This window comes from Lampris incognitus, chromosome 4 (assembly GCF_029633865.1).
Source record: "Lampris incognitus isolate fLamInc1 chromosome 4, fLamInc1.hap2, whole genome shotgun sequence".
In the NCBI taxonomy this organism is placed as follows: domain Eukaryota; kingdom Metazoa; phylum Chordata; class Actinopteri; order Lampriformes; family Lampridae; genus Lampris; species Lampris incognitus.
Genome location: NC_079214.1, coordinates 16,484,239 through 16,504,952, shown reverse-complemented (window position 1 = coordinate 16,504,952; position 20,714 = coordinate 16,484,239). Strand labels below are relative to the sequence as shown.

The following is a 20,714-nucleotide window of genomic DNA, read 5'->3' as shown; positions in this document are numbered from 1 at the left end:
ACACACACACACGCGCGCGCGCGCGCATTGTGTGCAAGCTAATAGACGAACGCATACACGCACACTCGTTCGCGTGCGCTGGGAGCCACTGAGTGCTCTCAGGTAGCGCGAGCTGCAGAAGGGGTTTAGCCTCTAGGGTGCAACACCAGCACGTCGGTCCGAGTCTCCCTCTGACTGTCCCCCCTCGGATAAAACCAACTGCTGTGCGGAGGGCTTGCAATAAGCAGTTGCTACTGTCACTCATTATCACTGCTGCCTTCCTTTTAAAATCTTACACACGCACGCACGCACGCACGCGCACACACGCGCACACACACACACAAAACATACACCGCTACACAAGAAGGGACGGGCTTGTGCTTGTAAAAAAAACACCCACTCATGACCCCATATACACCCCATATACACATGCAAACACACACTCACACGCTCTCTCTCTCTCTCACACACTCACGCACTCTCTCTCACACACACACGCACACACACACGCACACACACACACACACACACACACACACACACACAGAGTGGAGAGGCTGGGAGCGTGGGCAGAAGGGTGACCCTAGCGCCGTGCCTCATAAAGGGGCTGTGTTACAGTGGGTCTGACATTACCCTGGCCACACAGGGAAACAATACACAACAACTGCACGTATTGGGACTGATGCTTCTCCGCTCCTCTTCATTTGTCCACTCGATGACAAGGACGAGGGGACCAGCAGGGACAGCATGGTATCAGAGGACGTCCCTGAAGGTGAGCCCTCTCTCGTCGCTCGGGTTAATGTGAGATATCCGGTGTGCAGTGGCGAGTACTTGGGAAGAGCGGGCAAGGGATTTGATTACCGGTTATAATATGATTATAACACATGAGTTGCTGCTTAGCACTGGGGGCTGATATCCTCCAACCCCCCCTCCCCTTGCACACCAGAACAGAGACAGACTTATGTAACAAAGCAGACGAGATCTGTGTTGATGCAAAACTCTGCTTGCTGGTTTTATCAAGTCAGGTTTTCACACTGCGGGATGTAGTTTATGGCAGCCTGATGTGGTTTTGCAGCATAATCCACCAGTGTTTCTGAGTAAGCTGCATAAAACCCTTACATGGGAAAAAGTGGTGTATTCTGAGTAGGAGAAATGAGGTGAGAGGAAAAGAGAAAAGACTGGGGTATGGTAGGAATAACAGTGTGTATGGAGGGAGGGGGGTGCACAGGTGGGCTGTGATAGGTCTCGATCAAGAGGATCCAGACTGGAGGGATGTGGGTGACAGGAGAGGAAAACCTTTCCTGAAACTTCCCCAGAGATGGACGCTGTTGCATACAGAGAATAGAACCGGGGGAGAAGGGTGTCAATAAAAAGAAAAAATGGGGAGAGGGGGGCAACGAGAGGGGACGAGAAACATGAGAGACGAGGAGCGATGGTTTTGAGGGCAACAGATGGGGCTGAGTGGGGTTCAGAGGGGTGTGGCGCTGTATTAAGAGATTCCATTCAGTTGGGACAAGCAGGGAAATTTGCACTGCAGCTGTCAATGGCTCAACACCTACGCATGGCAGCCCCTCAATCATTCACCATCCTGCGCACACGCGCGCTCACGCGCACGCTCACGCGCATGCCCCCCCACACAGAGAACAATTCATTTAGAAATATGCTACATAAAAAATAAAATATTTTAAAAAATAAAAAATAAAATATTGTTGAGACATTGGGCATTTGTCCTTTTATATGAATGACTCTCGCCCTCTCTCTCTCGCTCCCTCTCTCCCTCGCTCTCTCACTCCCCCCTCTCTCTCCATCCCTCTCTCTCCTCGCTCTCTCTCTCGCCCTCTCTCCCTCCCTCTCTCCCTCGCTCTCTCTCCCTCGCTCTCTCACCCCCTCCTCTCTCCCTCCCTCGCTCCTCGCTCTCTCTCCCTCTCTCCCTCTTTCTCCCTCCCTTTCTCTCTCCTTGCTCTCTCTCTCTCCTCCCTCCCTCTCTCTCTCCCTCCCTCTCTCTCCTCGCTCTCTCTCTCGCCCTCTCTCCCTCTCTCTCCTTGTTCTCTCTCTCTCGCTCCCTCTCTCTCTCTTGCTCTCTCGCTCCATAACAATAACAACAATATAACGATAACAATATACAAAATATTATAAAATAAGATAAACTATAAAACATAAAAACACATAAAATCTAAACTATAACACCAGATCATTACTAAAACATAATCCAGCAAGACGGTCAGAACGTGTCACACTTCACTCGTTCACCTTCCTGCACAGGCGCACGGCACGCACGCACACGCACACACGCACGCACGCACACACAGACACACACACTGTAGAGGAGACAGGTGCCTATGGTATGACACACACTGCTGTGTCTCCTCTAGTCAATCATCACACAAGAGCAGTCTTGAGATTTCTCCACAATATTCCAATGCGCAGGTCGGTCATGTTAAAGATTAACGTTTTTTGTTTATAGTGTGTGTGTGTGTGTGTGTGTGTGTGTGTGTGTGTGTGTGTGTTTGCTTATGGCGTGGCCTGTCTGTATTTTATCTTTCTCCGTCTGTAACAATTCATTTGTCCGTGTTACGGGAATGCTCCGACTTACTAAAGCCTGCTTGTAGCACTCGCTGAACAGGCCTCCTGCACCTCAGCCCATGGCAGCGGAGCGAGGGAGGGGAAAAAGAAAAGGTATTTACCCGTCCCGTGACCTTCAATACTGAGACTTTGTTTAATGTTTCACTGCGTGAATGTCTTCGAGTTTGACCACCGGTTCTCCTTTTCTTTTCTTTTCTTTTCTTTTTTTTTTGGGCCACCAGAAAGCTGTTGCCGAAACCCTATCTCCTGCAAAGGTCAACATGCTTTTGTTTTTTTTATTGTTCTGGTGGGAATAATTCAACTTCCAGAGAGCTCGGCCCGGGTGAAACACCTTTCCTGCCCCCGCTCCAGCCTCCTTTTCGTTACGCGACAACACCGTAAACAAATAAAAACGCTCCTTTCGATACCGACCGCTCGCGTTAACCCCTCGCGCGGTGAACGAATGGTCGGAGCGCGGGGCTCACCTGTCTGTCCTCCGTTGTCGGTCACGTGGTTCGCGATCCATACCTGCGTTAACGCGCCGCCTCGGCGGCCTGGCGGCTGGCGCGCCCGTACCCTCACCTGTACGGAAGTGGGTTTAAAAGGCCGGCCAGGTGAGAGCGGCACCACAACACAGGTACAGCTCGAGGAAGTCAGACGGAGCGTTTTCCAGCGGTGGCTCCGCACCGACTAACAACAAACAACTAACGACGCAGAAGTGCCCTTTTTTTTTCTTTCTCCCCTTTTCTCCTTTTTTTCCTCTTTTTTTGACGCGACTCTTGTGAATTATGTGAGCGTTTGAATGATCGTTTGCTTTTCTTGTCTTGTCACCAGTAACCGCGCGGACTAATGGGGCTCGTACTGCTGAGCTTAATTCTCCGCTACTGGATCAACAATGTGGAAGGTAAGGAGCCATTTAACGCGTGTCCTCTGTCAAGCTCAAGAGCAGTAAGCTCGCCATACCTGGAAACTGAATGACTTTTTTTTTTAATTTTTAAAAAAAAATTCACATTGCTGTCTATCATGCCTCCCCCTCGGGATGGGTCGTCTGTTGGCTCTATCAAATAAACAACTCTCTTCCATTATCAGTTTAGGATCTGAAAGGTGCGTTTTGACTGGAGCCGAGGAGGGTTTTTTTTCTGCTCATTTCCAGCACAGGGTGAAATCCTGTATGAGGATCTATAAAAATACCGGACACTGTGTGTGTGCGCAACGTTTGACTCCTCCGCCTGGATGAGCCACACTGGCGTTTGAGAAAGACTTCCGACTTGCCTACATCTGACCCCATCTAACTGTGGTGTGTGTGTGTTTGTGTGTTTGTGTGTGTGTGTGTGTGCGCGCGCGCACGCAGGCTCGTGTTCGGTTGGCAGCGCTGTGACGTGTGATGAGTGCCTGCAGCTGAGTCCCCACTGCGCCTGGTGCACTCAGGAGGTAGGCACGAAAACACACTGCAGGTGCAAAAGGCTATTTTCAACCGTTGGTATGCAACAACAAAACAAAACCCTGCACCGATTGTTAATGTTCGAGAGGTTTTGATGATGCCCTATACGGCGCTGTGGTTAGCGCGGTCGCCTCACAGCAAGAAGGTCCTGGGTTCGAGCCCCGGGGTTGTCCAACTTTGGGGGCCGTCCTCTGTGTGGAGTTTGCATGTTCTCCCCGTGTCTGTGTGGGTTTTCTCCGGGTGCTCCGGTTTCCTCCCACAGTCCAAAGACATGTAGGTCAGGTGAATCGGCCATACTAAATTGTCCCTAGGTATGTGTGTGTGTGTGTGTGTGTGTGTGTGTGTGTGTGTGTGTGTGTGTGTGTGTGTGTGTGTGTGTGATGGCCTGGCGGCCTGTCCAGGGTGTCTCCCCACCTGCTGCCCAATGACTGCTGGGATAGGCTGCAGCATCCCCGCGACCCTGAGAGCAGGATAAGCGGTTTGGATAATGAATGAATGAATGCCCTATATGGTAGAATGCCCTATATGGTATTATTGCATTATACTGGGTAGCCTAGCTCAATGGCTTTCTATTTTGGTAAGAGTTAACACACTTTAAGTCAGCAGTCAGTATTTCGAAAAGACAAGTCATTTCATGAGGAAGTAAAAAGTGGTTTACTGAGACATTGTGTGCTAATTGATAGCAGTGTAAATTTAAAAGCTGACTTAGTCTGCCAGATTTGCAGAAAGATAGCCTTCAATATAATATATATATATGTATATATATATATATATATATATATAATCCAGTGAGTCAAGTAAATTCTCTATACATATATGTATATATTTAAATTAGTATTATTATTTTAAATTCAATTTATTTATTTATTTATTTATTTTTGGATTACTTAGAACTTCACTGACTGGTTATCAGTCAGTGCACGATGTGGGACACCGGACGTTCTCCTGGAAAAGGGATGTGCAGGTGACCGGCTCGAATTCCCCGTTTCCATAAGCCAAATCCTCCAGGATCACCCACTTGGGAAGAAGACGGACGATACAAACAGCACCCAGATCTCCCCGCAGAGAATGGCCCTCAAGCTTCGGCCCGGTACGCGGACGTTGACTATTCGGTACTGGGGCTCGCTCTTTATCTTCTCTCCCTTACAATGCTGTTTCTACCATTTTTCCGCACAGGTGGCCAGATGACTTTTCAGGTGAAAGTTCAACAGACGGAGGACTACCCTGTGGACATCTATTACTTGATGGACCTCTCAGCGTCTATGTTTGATGATTTAGAGATGATAAAGGACTTGGGAACGACGCTGTCTAAAGAGATGGCCAAACTCACCAGCAAGTTCCGCCTCGGCTTTGGCTCCTTTGTGGAGAAACCCGTCCTGCCGTTCATCAAGATAACGGAGGAAGAGCTGGCCAATCCCTGCAGGTACAATTCAGCCGTGAACATGAAAACACCGTTTACTTCACTGTAGACGTTTGTTTTGAGCTTGGAGTTTCCAACATCATGTGGAACTGTGTGATTTGGCACTCGGAAGGGGCCGTCGATCTCTCTTTACAGTCTGCGAACTTCATTTTCTGTACATTCTTGTTGACTTCTGGTGTTTGTTTGTTTTCCTACAGAGGCGTTGACGCCATCTGCCTCCCCACCTTTGGGTACAAACACGTCTTGTCTCTGACGAGCAGCACCGACAAATTCAACCAGATCATTGCTGAACAGCGGGTGTCTGCCAATATGGATGTGCCAGAGGGTGGCTTCGATGCCATCATGCAGGCAGCTGTTTGTGGGGTAAGATGTACACCGGGGTTAAAGTTCGTCAGTTTTGCATCGAGTCGCCGGTATGTGGAATGACTCCTGACTTTTAACCAAGGAGTTTACCCCTGGAGTTTACCCTCTTCTCCTCAAAATGTCTGGTATGTGTGTTGATAGGACAAGATAGGCTGGAGGAACGACTCCATGCGTTTACTGGTTTTTGTCAGTGATGCAGACTCCCACTTTGGGATGGACAGTAAGATGGCTGGCATTGTTATCCCCAATGATGGGCAGTGCCACCTGGACAGCAACAATGAATACGCCATGTCCACGATGCTGGTAAGCTCGGAAAGACATGTGGTGGGATTTCTATCTAACACATCTATCTCCCTTACGCTGGTAATGGTTACATCTCATTCATGTCGTGGTCATTACTGTGAGTAGATTTACCTCCTTCTTGGGACTTCTGGGGTGCGGCACGGTGGCGCAGCGGTTAGCATGGTCGTCTCACAGCAAGAAGTTTATGGGTTCAAGCCCCGGGGTAGCCCAACCTTGTGAGCAGTGTTGCCAGATTGGGCTACTTTTTATTTGATTGGGCGGGTACAAATGGCTGTGATAAACATAATTTTTTTTAAAGTTTATTTCTGATTTTTCCCAATCGATCCCTATTTTAGTTCAAACACCCACCCTCGTACTGCATCTCTCCGGCCGGCAGTCTCAAAGGAGACTGCCTCACCACTTTCGTGACAAGGCGAATCCAGGCCGAATCACTGCTTTTTCTGACACACACGCATTCATGTGACGAACACAAGCCGACTCCGCCCCCCTCCCGAAGACAGCGTTGCCAATTATTGCTGCTTCATCGAGTCTGGCAATAGTCGGATCTGACGAGACCGGGGCGCAAACCCCAGTCCCCAGTGGGCAACTGCATCGACGCAAAGCCGATGCTGAGACCGCTACACCACCGCGGACCCAAACATAATTATTATTACATACATACACCGCACGGACAGAGAAACCTTCTACTAAACGGCAGTGGAAAAAAGGGGCTATTTTTGGGCGGGTTCAGGGCTCTGATTGGGCTATTCAAATCTGGCAACACTGTTTGAGGGTCATCCCAGGTCATCCTCTGTGTGGTGTTTGCATGTTCTCCCTGTGTCTGCGTGGGTTTCCCCCAAGTGCTCCGGTTTCCTCCCACAGTCCAAAGACATGTAGGTCAGGCGAATCGGCCGTACTAAATTGTCCCTAGGTGTGAATGTGTCGGCCCTGTGATGGACTGGGCAGCCTGTCCAGGGTGTCTCCCCGCCTGCCGCCCGATTACTGCTGGGATAGGCTCCAGCATCCCAGCGACCCTGAGTGCAGGATAAGCGGTTTGGATAACGGATGGCTGGACGGATCTTGTGGGATGACGAGGCAAGAGACGAGATTAATTGAGACGAAGGCCTCAGTGCATGGCCCCCAAGCTCCCTACCTGGGACTACCCCGACACACTCTCAATAAGTTGAAAGAGGACGTTATTCTGTGGTTGACTGTGGTGAAAAACAACCACCCTCTGTTGACATTTTCCTCAACTGTCTCTTAGGAATACCCAACTCTTGGGCAGCTGATCGATAAACTTGTGGAGAACAATATCCTACTGATATTTGCGGTGACCGAGATGCAGAAACACAACTACGAGGTAAGCTCCCTCATTGTTTGACATTTGATGGGGAAACCCCAGTGTTGACCAGGGCAATGCTGGTTCAAAATGGAGAACTGCTGAAAGGTTAGTGCGTCTCCCGGGTTAGCATATTTGATTCAATGAGCAGCATTCTCATCGGACATGTTCAAACAAGCCCCCCCCCCCTCACTTTCCATAGTCTTATTTGCTTGCTGGGTTGAGTCTGCCCGCATTTGAAAAGCTGCTGTTGCTGTTCTGTGCTTCTCTTCCCGTCGCAGAGCTATACAAACCTTATACCCGGCGCCACGGTCGGAGTCCTGGCGAAGGATTCGCGGAACGTCCTGGAGCTGATCGTGAAAGCATACAAAGTAAATAAACCCTCTTCGCCGTGTGGATGTGTGGGTTTGTTGTACGTGCAGGGGTGGCTTGCAAGATATGTGAGACCAAAAGAAATGCCACAATCCTTTGCATCGAGAGAGCCCTCTCATTTTGGCGAGCCCCTTTTGCTTACGTTTCATTCGGCTGCAGTAGTCCCACGAGGGTTCGACGTTTGCTTTTGTTTTGCCTGTGGTGAGAAGGCCCTGTAAAGCATAATTTAGACAGAAACACCACCTGTTAACAATGCACCCTGATATATGAACCGTCACTTTATCGCTTTCTCTCCAATATGGCCATGCATTCTTACTCTATCACTTTTCTTCTTTCACTCTTGTTTTCCCTACCTGACTTCCACATCAGTATGTTTAACAGCGTGTCAGTGCTTGCCTCAGTTGGTTGATTCCCCCGATCTCTCTCTCTCTCTCTCTCTCTCTCTCTCTCTCTCTCTCTCTCTCTCTCTCTCTCTCTCTCTCTCTCTCTCTCTCTCTCTCTCTCTCTCTCTCTCTCTCTCTCTCTCTCTCTCTCTCTCACTCCCTCTCTGACTGTCAAAGCCTTGCACTCCTCCTCTCGGCAAGCCTGCAGTCCTCTAATCACATCATCAGACCAATCCTCTAAACCCACTTTTAGGCCCTGCTAGACTACACTTAAGTGGAATCCCCAATTTAGTGCTGAATGCAATTGAACGGTGCTTCTGCAAGGAAAACAGGAACAACATAATGACACAGCGGAATAGATGGGTAATTTAAGCAGAATAGATGGGTAAAAATCAGCTTTTCATCATTTTGCGAAGAAATATTTTTTTAGCCGCTAGCGTACAACTCCCATCAGGGAAGAAGAAGAAGAAGTTCTGTTGAACCTAATAATAATGTATAATCTGTTCTATTCATGGCATTTTAGCACAGGTGCGTCCTTTACACTTTTCACCTTGTTCTGCCCGAACATCATCCCTGGCTACGTCACAGCGCAATAGGGAGTCTGAGGGAAACCCCCTGTTCACTCCCTGCTAGCACTCCGTCAGTCATTCAGTCAGTTAGACCACAAGTCGAACAGGCTTTCCACAGTCATTCTTCCAGTGCAATGTGCACCTGGGATCGTGACTCACCTTTACAAACAGCTAGACAGCACGATTCAAGGTATTTAAGTCACAACACATACAGGTTAAGACATGGTCCTGTTATGGTCCTGCTTCATGATGATATGCTGTAAGTTATTACATTACATTACAGTCATTTAGCCGACGCTTTTATCCAAAGTGACTTACAATAAGTGCGTTTAACGTAGGAAATCAGGAGAACTACTAGTCATCAGAGGTCATAAGTACATCTTCTCTCTAAACAAGCATCTAAGAGCAAAACCAGTGCTGAAGTAAAAGCGCAAGAAAGAGGTTTTGTTTTTTTAAATGAGTGAATACGATAAGTGATAAGAGAAGTAACAGGGTAGTAGTTCTTGAAGAGGTGCGTTTTCAACCTGCGCCGAAAGATGGGCAGCGACTCCGCAGTCCTGACATCAGGTGGGGAGTTCATTCCACCACTGTGGGGCCAGGACAGAACAGAGCCGTGACCGGGTCGATCGGCAGCAAGGGGCCTCTGAGCGACGGGGCAACCAGGCGTCCCGAGGCAGCAGAGCGAAGTGGCCGGGCGGGGGTGTAGGGCTTGACCGTGGCCTGGAGATAGGAAGGCGCTGTTCCTTTCACTGCCCTGTAGGCTAGCACCAGAGTCTTAAACTGGATGCGAGCAGCTACTGGGAGCCGGTGTAGGGATGTGAGAAGGGGAGTTGTGTGGGAGAACTTAGGGCGGTTGAACACCAGACGAGCTGCAGCTTTCTGAACAAGCTCCAGAGGTCTATTATCAATCTATTATAAAGCTATTATCAATGTATAAGTCAATATTGATTTGACAATTGCGTCACAGGTGATCTTTGCTGTAGCGGATTGTATCATAAAGGGTCAAGTTTTGGTCAGTACCCTGGTAAGTACTCTTGCTTTTGAATTTCTTTGCAATATCTCTTCCCTGATTTTCCAGGAACTGCGTTCAGAGATAGAGCTGGAGGTCTTCGGAGACACAGAGGAGCTCCAGATGTCCTTCACATCCATCTGCCAGGATGGAAAAGTCCTCCCCGGGCTTAAACGCTGCTCCAACATCAAAGCTGGAGACAAGGTTAGTTATGTTTTTGTCGTGAGTCTTCTTCTTCTTCGCTCAGCTTGTTCCCTGTTTCTCAGGGGTCGCCACAGCGGATTGTACAGCTTTTGTCGGTACCCCGTGAGGGGGCACCGATGAAATGAGTGTAGGATCCAAATAAGTCATGAATATAGGCTCTAAATACCCACTGAATACTGCTCCCTGATTTATAGCAATATTTTAAAATTGTGTTTATCATCTAAAAAAAAAAATTCTCTGTACACCTTTGCCCCCTTAGGTGGCGTTCAACGTCTCCGTGGAGCTGAAGGGATGCCTGCGGGGCCTGCAGCGCTTCTCCCTCAAACCGATGGGCCTCCAGGACAGCCTGGAGGTGGAACTGGAGTCGCTCTGCTCCTGCGACTGCCAGCAGTCCTCCGAGGCCAACAGCAGCCTCTGCACGCGGGGCCAAGGGGCCCTGGAGTGCGGCGTGTGCGTGTGCCAGCCGGGCTACATGGGGCCGCAGTGCGAGTGCAGCGAGGAAAGCGCCCTGACCAGCAACTGCCGTCCCTCTGCCGAGGCCGAGTTGTGCAACGGACAGGGGGATTGCTACTGCGGCCGCTGCGTGTGCCACGCGTCCAATTTCGGACGTCTCTACGGGTCCTACTGCGAGTGCGATGACTACTCCTGCGTCCGCTTCCGTGGGGAGCTCTGTGGAGGTGGGTGTGCTTCGCATCCAACTCTTACAGAAGGCTATTCCAGGCCGGGCTGTGAACACTTCCCGGTTGTGTGTAGCTATCATAAACGTGTATTCACATTCACCTACATGCCTTATGTGTGCACGAATGCGTGATTATTTATGCTTGTGTGTGTGTGTGTGTGTGTGTGTGTGTGTAGGCCACGGAGAGTGTGACTGCGGGGAGTGTGTGTGCCAGAGTGGTTGGATAGGGGAGTATTGTAACTGCAGCACCAGCAATGAGGCCTGTGTGTCAGAGGACGGAGCCCTCTGCAGCGGCCGGGGCAAGTGTGAGTGCGGCCATTGTGTTTGCACTGTGCCCGGGGCGTCTGGGGACATGTGTGAGAAGTGCCCGACATGTGGCGACGCCTGTAGCTCCGCCAGGTCAGAACTGGAACATACCGCCAACTCTTAAAAGGATACTGTAAATAGTGTAATATAGGAGTAACTCTTTTTTTGTTGTTGGTTTGTCTGTTTGTGTAATATATTGCCTCCACAAGCTGCAAAAGATGAATAATTGCACCAACACCACTGAAAGATTTCCCGTTTCCAAAGTAAGCAAAATGTTATTGTTAGTGTGTTTGACAGCGCTATCAGAGAGCACATGCTATACGGACTCATTGAAACCTCAAGAATGTTGATTTTTGGCCACGGCTTGATTCCTCTGTACACACCGCGCCGCTTAGATAAATTACTTGGCTAAGCCTTGCCCTCCCAATGCGCAAGGGAGCCGAGGGAATACTGAGCGTCGCTTTGTTGACTTGTGTCCTCCTTAGGGCCTGCGTAGAGTGCCATCTACAAGCAAAGGAGGACACCGAGGTGTGCGTCCAGAAGTGCAGCGTCCCCAAAATCTCCATCAACTCAACGACAGGTAAATAAACGTCTTGCCGCTCCTACTTGCACCGCCCTGGCATTTGAAAGCACTACCGCTACTTGGATATGAGGGACTATGACTGGGGTGCCCGGGTAGCGTGGCGGTCTATTCCGTTGCCTACCAACATGGGGATCGGCGGTTCGAATCCCCGTCACCTCTGGCTTGGTTGGGCGGGCCTACGGACACAACTGGCCATGTCTGCAGATGTGGGTGTGTCCTGGTCGCCGCACTAGCGCCTCCTCTGGTTGGTCGGGACACCTGCTGAGGGGGGAGGGGGAACTAGGGGGGAGTAGCCGGATCTTCCCACGCGCTACGTCCCCCTGGTGAAACTCCTATCTGACAGGTGAAAAGAGGCGGCTGGCGACTCCACGCGTGTCGGAGGAGGCACGTGGTAGTCTGCAGCCCCCTCCCCGGGTCAGCAGAGGGGGTGGAGCAGCAACCGGGATGGCTCGGAAGAGTGGGGTAATTGGCCGGATACAATTGGGGAGAAAAAGGGGGGGAGAAAATATGACTGTTGCTTCTCATCCTCGCAAAAATAAAAATCTCGTCTTGAGGAATCCTCAACTGAAAGCCTTAACCCCAACCACACACAACAATGGGGAACGCCGCTACTTCACCCACGTTTCAGTCCATTTCCAAGAGGACAACGGGGGATGATTAAACAGCGGGACTGACTGGCGGGACGGTGGCGCAGTGGTTAGCGCGGTTGTTTCACAGCAAGAAGGTCCTGGGCTGCAGCCCTGGGGGTACTCCAACCTTGGTGGGTCGTCCCGGGTCGTCCTCTGTGTGGAGTTTGCACGTTCTCCCCATGTCTGCGTGGGTTTCCTCCGGGTGCTCCGGTTTCCTCCCACAGTCCAAAGACATGCAGGTCAGGTGACTCGGCCATACTAAATTGTCCCTAGGTGTATATGTGTGTGGGCCGTGTGACGGCCTGGCGACCCGTCCAGGGTGTCTCCCCGCCTGCCACCCAATGACTGCTGGGATAGGCATTCCCGCGACCCTGAGAGCAGGATTAGCGGTTTGGATAATGGATGAATGAATGAATGAATGAATGAATGAATGAATGAATGACTGGCCATAGTGAACTGACTGCAAGTCTATTACGACCACGCTTTCTTCCACCATCACAAGAACTACACCGTAAATGCTTGTTGTAGTCGGAGGTTGTTTTTCCCAGCACGGCTCTTTTGCCACCAGTCCCCACAGAGGGGCACGCTAAGTTTTCCCACAGGTCAGGGATTTGGAGGAATGCCGACCTGCGTCGACTCAGGTGTCTCTCCCAACCCCTTGTCCTCTCCCTAATAGAACACAGTCCGTGTCTGTTCAGTCGAGGCGCGACAATGGAGGAACATATTATTTACCTTGTCGTACAGACACCGCTATTGTGGTGTCGGTGAATACCCCGGGACCCCGGCTCCCTTTAGAGGGGGCGCCATTTTGAACCCAGTTACACTTCTGTAAGCGGAGAGCGATATCTGGTTATCAAAGAGGACTTGAAAGCTTCAGATGGGAAACACAATGGTGTGTGTTACACAGACACAGACACACACACACACACACACACACACACAAACAAACGCCTCTTTTGCATCCATTCCACACCACTCAATGTAACACACGCACACACCCACACACACACATATGCACATGCACACACACTCACACATACACACACCCACACACATGCACATACACATTATACACCTCCTTTGCGTCCATTCCACACCACTCAATATAATACATGCACACACACACACACACACACACACACACACACACACACACACACACACACACACACACACACACACACACACACACACACACACACACACACACGCACACAAACTGGATTGTGGCCTTTGATATGGAAATCACAATGGGGGAAACAGAGTCAACCGTATCTTCTTACATTCTTAACACAATGCAGAATGTGAAGTTGATACACAATGAAGTGACGCTTTCACCTCTTCTTTATATGTGTACTTCTCTTCTTTATATATGTACTGCTCTTCTTTATGTATGTACTGCTCTTCTTTATATATGTACTGCTCTTCTTTATGTATGTACCTCTCTTCTTTATGTATGTACTTCTCTTCTTTATGTATGTACTTATCTTCTTTATGTATGTACTGCTCTTCTTTATGTATGTACTTATCTTCTTTATATATGTACTGCTCTTCTTTATGTATGTACCTCTCTTCTTTATGTATGTACTTCTCTTCTTTATGTATGTACTTATCTTCCTCATATATGTACTTCTCTTCCTTATATATGTACTGCTCTTCTTTATGTATGTACTTCTCTTCTTTATGTATGTACTGCTCTTCTTTATGTATGTACTTATCTTCCTCATATATGTACTTCTCTTCCTTATATATGTACTTCTCTTCTTTATATATGTACTTCTCTTCTTTATATATGTACTTCTCTTCTTTATGTATGTACTTCTCTTCTTTATGTATGTACTTCTCTTCTTTATGTATGTACTTATCTTCCTTATATATGCACTTCTCTTCCTTATATATGTACTTCTCTTCTTTATGTATGTACTTCTCTTCTTTATGTATGTACTTATCTTCCTTATATATGTACTGCTCTTCCTTATATATGTACTTCTCTTCCTTATATATGTACTTCTCTTCTTTATATATGTACTTCTCTTCTTTATGTATGTACTTCTCTTCCTTATATATGTACTTCTCTTCTTTATATATGTACTTCTCCTCTTTATATATGTACTTCTCTTCTTTATGTATGTACTTCTCTTCTTTATGTATGTACTTATCTTCCTCATATATGTACTTCTCTTCCTTATATATGTACTGCTCTTCTTTATATATGTACTTCTCTTCTTTATGTATGTACCGCTCTTCTTTATGTATGTACTTCTCTTCTTTATGTATGTACTGCTCTTCTTTATGTATGTACTTCTCTTCTTTATATATGTACTTATCTTCCTCATATATGTACTTATCTTCCTCATATATGTACTTCTCTTCCTTATATATGTACTTCTCTTCTTTATATATGTACTTCTCTTCTTTATGTATGTACTTCTCTTCTTTATGTATGTACTTATCTTCCTTATATATGTACTTCTCTTCCTTATATATGTACTTCTCTTCTTTATATATGTACTTCTCTTCTTTATGTATGTACTTCTCTTCCTTATATATGTACTTCTCTTCTTTATATATGTACTTCTCTTCTTTATATATGTACTTCTCTTCTTTATATATGTACTTCTCTTCTTTATGTATGTACTTATCTTCCTCATATATGTACTTCTCTTCCTTATATATGTACTTCTCTTCCTTATATATGTACTGCTCTTCTTTATGTATGTACTTCTCTTCTTTATGTATGTACTGCTCTTCTTTATGTATGTACTTCTCTTCTTTATATATGTACTTCTCTTCTTTATGTATGTACTGCTCTTCTTTATATATGTACTTCTCTTCTTTATATATGTACTGCTCTTCTTTATGTATGTACCTCTCTTCTTTATGTATGTACTTCTCTTCTTTATATATGTACTTCTCTTCTTTATGTATGTACTTATCTTCCTCATATATGTACTTCTCTTCCTTATATATGTACTTCTCTTCCTTATATATGTACTGCTCTTCTTTATGTATGTACTTCTCTTCTTTATATATGTACTTCTCTTCTTTATATATGTACTTCTCTTCTTTATGTATGTACTTCTATTCTTTATGTACTTCTATTCTTTATGTATGTACTTCTGTTCTTTGTATATGTACTTATCTTCTTTATGTATGTACTCCTCTTCCTCATATATGTACTTCTCTTCTTTGTATATGTACTTTTCTTCTTTGTATATGTACTTTTCTTCTTTGTATATGTACTTCTCTTCTTTATGTATGTACTTGTCTACATTTCCTTGCAGAACGTGACAAGAGCCATGCGACGCACTGCACGCTGATGAGCGAGAGCGACTGCCTCATCTCATTCAGTGTTGTGGTGGATGACAGTGACACCACTGCCTATGACCTCCAGATCTACGGTACAAGTCTCAGACATATAGAACACGGGGGGGGGGGCTTAACAGTTTCAGACAAAACATTTTAAAATACTCGAAGGGCTCTACTTCTCACTTTTATAGGTGTTGAGGTCACGTGTCGTCTTTGTCTTTGCCCTCCTCCTCCAGATTGCCCCGACTCCCCCAACATCCCCATGATTATACTGGGGGTCTCCCTCTCCATCATGTGCATCGGCCTCATACTCCTCGTCGTGTGGAAGCTGCTCATCTCGGTGCACGATCGTAAAGAGGTGGCCAAGTTCGAGGCCGAGAGGGCAAAGGCCAAATGGCAGTCGGTGAGATCTTGTCCATTTGTTGGCCCATGTTTTATCAGACGAGCATGTGTGTTTGGCTAAGTGGCATAATGCTGCACAATAAGTTGCACAATAAGTGGCATTATACGTTGGTAATAATGAGCTAATGCTAAAAATTTAACTAGCTTATTGTTTAAAGTCATTTTGGCTGAAAGTAACTGATATGGGTTTTATTTATTTATTTATTTCTTCTATCCTCAGGGTACCAACCCTTTGTTCAGAAGCTCTACATCAACCTTCAAAAATGTAACTTACAGGAGCACCGGGAGAGACAAGGTTATTACAATGAATCACTACTGACGACAGCCCGACCTTATTAGAGATGCAATGCCAAATACCAGCATCTGAGTGCACTGGATGTGTGTGTGAGTGTGTGTGTGTGTGTGTTGGGTGTGTGTTGGGTGTGTGTGTACGTGTGAGATAGAGAGATTAAATATTGTACCACTCTGTAGTTTTGTGTCAGTCAGGGATGACAAGACACAGAGGACAATAGCCTACTGTTGATTTTGCCACTGTAAAAAGGCGTATCGTCCCGCCTGTGACGCGCAGACGTCGAGATGAACACTGTCTTTACCTGCTGAGTGACGCAACACGTTTTCACAACACTGTAAGGCGCAGCTTGGAGGAGTGGACGTAAGCGGTACGAGTGGTCTGCTACTGAACCCATGCTCTTTTAAAAAAACAAAAAAACAACTGTAAATATGTGTTCTGTTATGATTATGATTTGTCAAAATGTGTTGTTTGTTTTCCTTTCAAAGCGAGGCTGAGCCTTAATTATTGCTTCCCGAGTTCCTTTCAAAGGTGTGCGGCACAGAAATAAAGTTGAACTTTGTTTTATTGTGAAATGACCCCCCACGGCGTTCACACTGTTGTTCATTTTGCAATGAGTGCAATGGTCAACTCGTGTTGTTGCTTCCCCCCCACCCTTGTTATAACGGGTTATAATATTGACTGTAATACCTTTCATGAAATCATGCATGCCTTCGATGGTGTTTTTTCTTTTTTTCCCCCCTCCCCCCCAAATATCCACTTTGGGCAAGGCAGTATGCACACACAGGCCTGCTGCAGAAAACAGTCTGCTAGGAGTGTTCGCTTCACCAGAGGACGAGAGGGCTCCGCCAGACGTGACGTCGCGATTCCTTCCTAAACTTGCGGAAAGTTTCTTCGAGGAAAAAAAAAGAAAGAAGAAGAAGAGGAAGAAGAAGAAGAAGAAGAAGAAGAAAAAAGAAAAACAAGCCCGGGATACACTGTGAAAACATCGTGATGTACGGCCAGTCGTGCTCATACATTGCATTGTGTCGTGGAAATGATCGTACGGTGCCTTCGCTGTGTCGACTCGGCGGCGGTTGTTGCGGCTATTTGCGCCGTGTTGCTCGCGCATAGCTGCGCCTGTGTGAGCACGGAGGATGAGGTCCTGGATAAGAACCAGCTCTTGGATTTCTACAGTAAGTCCGTCCCCGTCCCGCAGTTGCTTGTGGCCTTTTTTTTTGTGGCGCGGAGAATGTAGCGAGTTGGTTGCAGTGTAAAAAAAAAGTGCGTCAAAAACGAACGGCTCGGAAATTGCACACGTTTCACTTTTCTCTCCCTGCAAAACGAGTCACTGGCGGCGTGTGATCCAACGTGTCTTCACGGTCACACGTTCCCCCCGCGCTGTATCCGGTGGATAGGAACTATATAATTGTTGCTTTAAGGTATGAGCTTTTTTTTGGGGGGGGCACCCATGTAATCATCATGCACTCACTAGGCACATGTGTAGTTTACCTGTGCTGATAACGTCCAACATTTTTTTTTGTAACTGTTGCGTAACTCTTAGGCTACGAGGAGAGAAAGGATGCACAGATTTGGTTTGGTGAGCTACACGCAGGCGCTCCTCATACACAAACACATAGAGACAGAGGCGCGCGCGCGCGCGCGCGCACAAAAAGATAGCGACGAGGGAGCCTCAGAAGTACCCAGAAGTAGTGAAGCCATTTAATAGCAACAGGTTTTGTCCATTCATTCGGGGCGTATATATATGCGTCCTTTGTTTCCACAGTATTATGAAATGACTCTGCAGACCCCTTTCAGCTGGGAACACAAAGGCCCCGTGCTGTCTGCAGCGCTCCTCTTTGAATAAATAGGATATAAACTCCATTTTTTTAGAGGTATCTAAAAGCAAGCACCGTGGCTTTTTAACAGCTGACTGGTCCTAGATGGCTCGAAAGGACATGAATGTAGCAGACAGATGATAACACCAACGCTTCTCGTTTGGTTTTGTTTTGTTTTTCTTGGTAACCTGAACAACTCAGTAGCATATACAAAAATGTTTGCATAATAGGTCCAGGAAACCACACACCGCATTCATTTAGTCACCAGAGCACAGAAGTATTAAGCAATGCTACATAAACGGAACAATCCCTCGGCCCAGTTCATTATCTCCATGCCAAACTGCACTTAATTCCTACAAGATTCGGTGGTTTCTCCCATTTTACTTTAGAAAAACAACAGTTCCCCCACCAGTGCGGTATGCCAGCTTCTGTAAAGTGGCAACATCAGATATCAGAGATTTCCACAATTGGACAGAAGGAAACTCATCCCCAACGCACTTTGTCATTGTAGTCTTTCTAGCCAACATTAAGAGAAATTGAACTGTTGCTTTGTGTACCTCCAAAGAATCTGAGAATAAGGCCTTTTAAATCGCATTAAGGTGATCTGCCATGATTTATCCACTCATCTTTGCATGATGCACCCCACGTGTGCATCCATTGTTCCCCTCCTCTAACTGCCACTCAGCTCTAAGTTTATCATAAATTACATATACTTCGCTTTCTTTCTTGATCCTCTCTGGTCTTGCATCCTACTTTTACCCTTTACACTTCCCATGTCCCTCATCCGTCTCTCTCCTCACGCTCGTTCCCTCTACCACCTCATCTTATTTGCTCTTTCTCTTGTTGGCTCCCCCTTTCTCCCACCCATCCCTCCCCAGAAAAGGGTCTCTTCATCCTGGAGAGCTTTCAGCTAAAACGCTGCATCACCGTGGATCGCTCCAACCTGGTGTTGGAGAACTGTGAGAGGCCCACACGCCGCATGTTGTGGAAGTGGGTCTCCCGACACCGTCTCTTCAACCTGGGCACCAGCACGTGCCTGGGCCTCAACGCCAGCGATGCCGCACAGCCTCTCGGCACGTTTGACTGTGACATGGTCTTCCGCACACTGTGGTGGCGATGTAACGGAAACACTCTGTTCGGAGCGTCTCAGATGAAGCTGTCTGTGGCCGGCCGTTTGGTGGTGGTCAAGAAAACGTCGTACCACCAGTGGAGAAGGTACAACACCCCTGGAGAGGGGCCCTGCTCATACCCCTATGAAGGTGGGCAGATTTTGTTGCAAAAAAAAAAAAGAGTCCTGCAAATAAACAACTCATAAATTAATAACATTTTCACCTTGGACACTGTAATGTACTCAAGGCTCAGCGTTTTCGGTTTTTACCGATTTTCACCGAAAAATACCCAGATTTTTTAAAAGGAGCAGATGGGTTTAAACTGATTTTCACCCGGATTTTATGTTTCCATGGAGCCAGAAGTTGTTCCTGTTCGTGTGAGGTTATGTAACATCGTCCTTTTGTAGCGAAATTTGGCGTGCTGGACGTCTTTGAAAAATAAAAACCGAAAACGCTGAGCCTTCAATGTACTGTACCATACTATACTGTTGGTCTCTACAGCATAATGCTTACCCCTTGGGCTAATTTTATATTTACGTCATTCAAAGTCATGCTGAGTGTGTTTTACCCCAAGATATCCACACTTTGTTGGGAAATGGGAATGGTATGCCTTGTGCTTTGCCATTTAAATACAACAACAAGTGGTATTCTGAATGCACTGCCGAGGGACGTGAGGACCATCGTCAGTGGTGTGCCACCTCCACCCACTACGATGAAGCGGAAAAATGGGGCTTCTGCCCGGTTCAAGGTAAAATAAAAGCATGCACGGTCACGCACAATAATCTCACCTCCATTTTACCTTTCAGTTCCATTAACTTTTAAGTTCCTCGCCTCTCCCATAACCACCCTGCTCTATAGACTCCAGCTGCGAAACTTTCTGGGAGTCAAACCAGGAGCTGCGGGCATGTTACCAGCTAAACCTGTACACCATCCTTACATGGAGTCAAGCGCTGACATCCTGCAAGGCCCAGGGTGGTGATCTGCTGAGCATTACCAACCTGGCAGAGCACAGGTATATCAGAGGTAGGCATCTGACGTGACAAAACATGTTTAGGCATGGAACCACCTTCGCCATTTCAGAGGCCCCGCGTGGCAGCGTCGGCAAGTTAAAAAAAAAAAGCATACCGACCTGAATTACTCGTCCTCTGGAGTGGAAGACGATGACTTTGCAGATAGCTCATTCAGATTTCCACAGATGAACTTTCGCTTCTGAAGGCCCAAACGCACTGAAAGCCATAATTGACACGCCTTGTGTGACGGGCATCATTAAATGTTCCAATGTGGCAATCCGGGCATCAGATTTGAAATTCCAACACCACAGTACCAGCAGTATTTTAGGAAAAGGTCACTATTTCTATGTAGGCGGGCACATGTTTGTACATTATAGCCGGGGACGAGGAATGATGTCAGCTGCAATGAGAATCATAGTTCCTGTCAAGACATTTTTGGCCCGGCCTCCTAAATTCCCACTTTTGCGTAGAGGTGTCACGATATACCGCTATTGATGATAACTGTGATATTTAAAAAATGAAATATTGATATCATGTTGACAACACGTATATGACAATGTCGTGTAAATAATCCAGCGCCTCTTAAATCATATCCATTTCTTTCCGTTCTCGCTTTATCTCCCTCCCCCGTGACACCGTAACTATCTAGTATGGTGAT

At 47.0% G+C, this 20,714-nt stretch overlaps 2 protein-coding genes across 2 annotated transcripts in view; both read left to right on the top strand.

Moving 5' to 3' along the window:
• Window positions 1-5,180: 5,180 nt before the first annotated feature.
• itgb6 (integrin, beta 6) lies at window positions 5,181-16,695 on the top strand. The gene is made up of 12 exons (XM_056278304.1): window positions 5,181-5,405; window positions 5,600-5,765; window positions 5,907-6,068; window positions 7,312-7,407; window positions 7,668-7,757; window positions 9,789-9,923; window positions 10,183-10,600; window positions 10,779-11,001; window positions 11,394-11,488; window positions 15,405-15,521; window positions 15,666-15,832; window positions 16,052-16,695. The coding sequence occupies exons 1-12, from the start codon at window positions 5,227-5,229 to the stop codon at window positions 16,148-16,150; spliced, it is 1,947 nt and encodes a 648-aa protein (XP_056134279.1). The 5' UTR covers window positions 5,181-5,226; the 3' UTR covers window positions 16,151-16,695.
• A 253-nt stretch (window positions 16,696-16,948) lies between these two features.
• The window catches only part of pla2r1 (phospholipase A2 receptor 1), a 39,992-nt gene continuing 36,226 nt past the window's right edge, over window positions 16,949-20,714 (top strand). The window contains exons 1-4 of the mRNA XM_056278108.1: window positions 16,949-17,295; window positions 18,816-19,196; window positions 19,621-19,794; window positions 19,905-20,069. Coding sequence (XP_056134083.1) covers window positions 17,157-17,295; window positions 18,816-19,196; window positions 19,621-19,794; window positions 19,905-20,069 — 859 coding nt within the window. The 5' untranslated portion in view covers window positions 16,949-17,156. The remainder of the gene's footprint in view (window positions 17,296-18,815; window positions 19,197-19,620; window positions 19,795-19,904; window positions 20,070-20,714) is intronic.

What these genes read in the sequence shown, in the direction of transcription:
- itgb6 (XM_056278304.1), top strand. Translation starts at nt 5,227, where the DNA reads ATGGACCTCTCAGCGTCTATGTTTGATGATTTAGAGATGATAAAGGAC. An exon ending in TGCAGAAACACAACTACGAG is followed by an intron (nt 7,408 to 7,667) that starts GTAAGCTCCCTC and finishes TTCCCGTCGCAG; the next exon opens with AGCTATACAAACCTTATACC. An exon ending in CTCCATCAACTCAACGACAG is followed by an intron (nt 11,489 to 15,404) that starts GTAAATAAACGT and finishes ATTTCCTTGCAG; the next exon opens with AACGTGACAAGAGCCATGCG.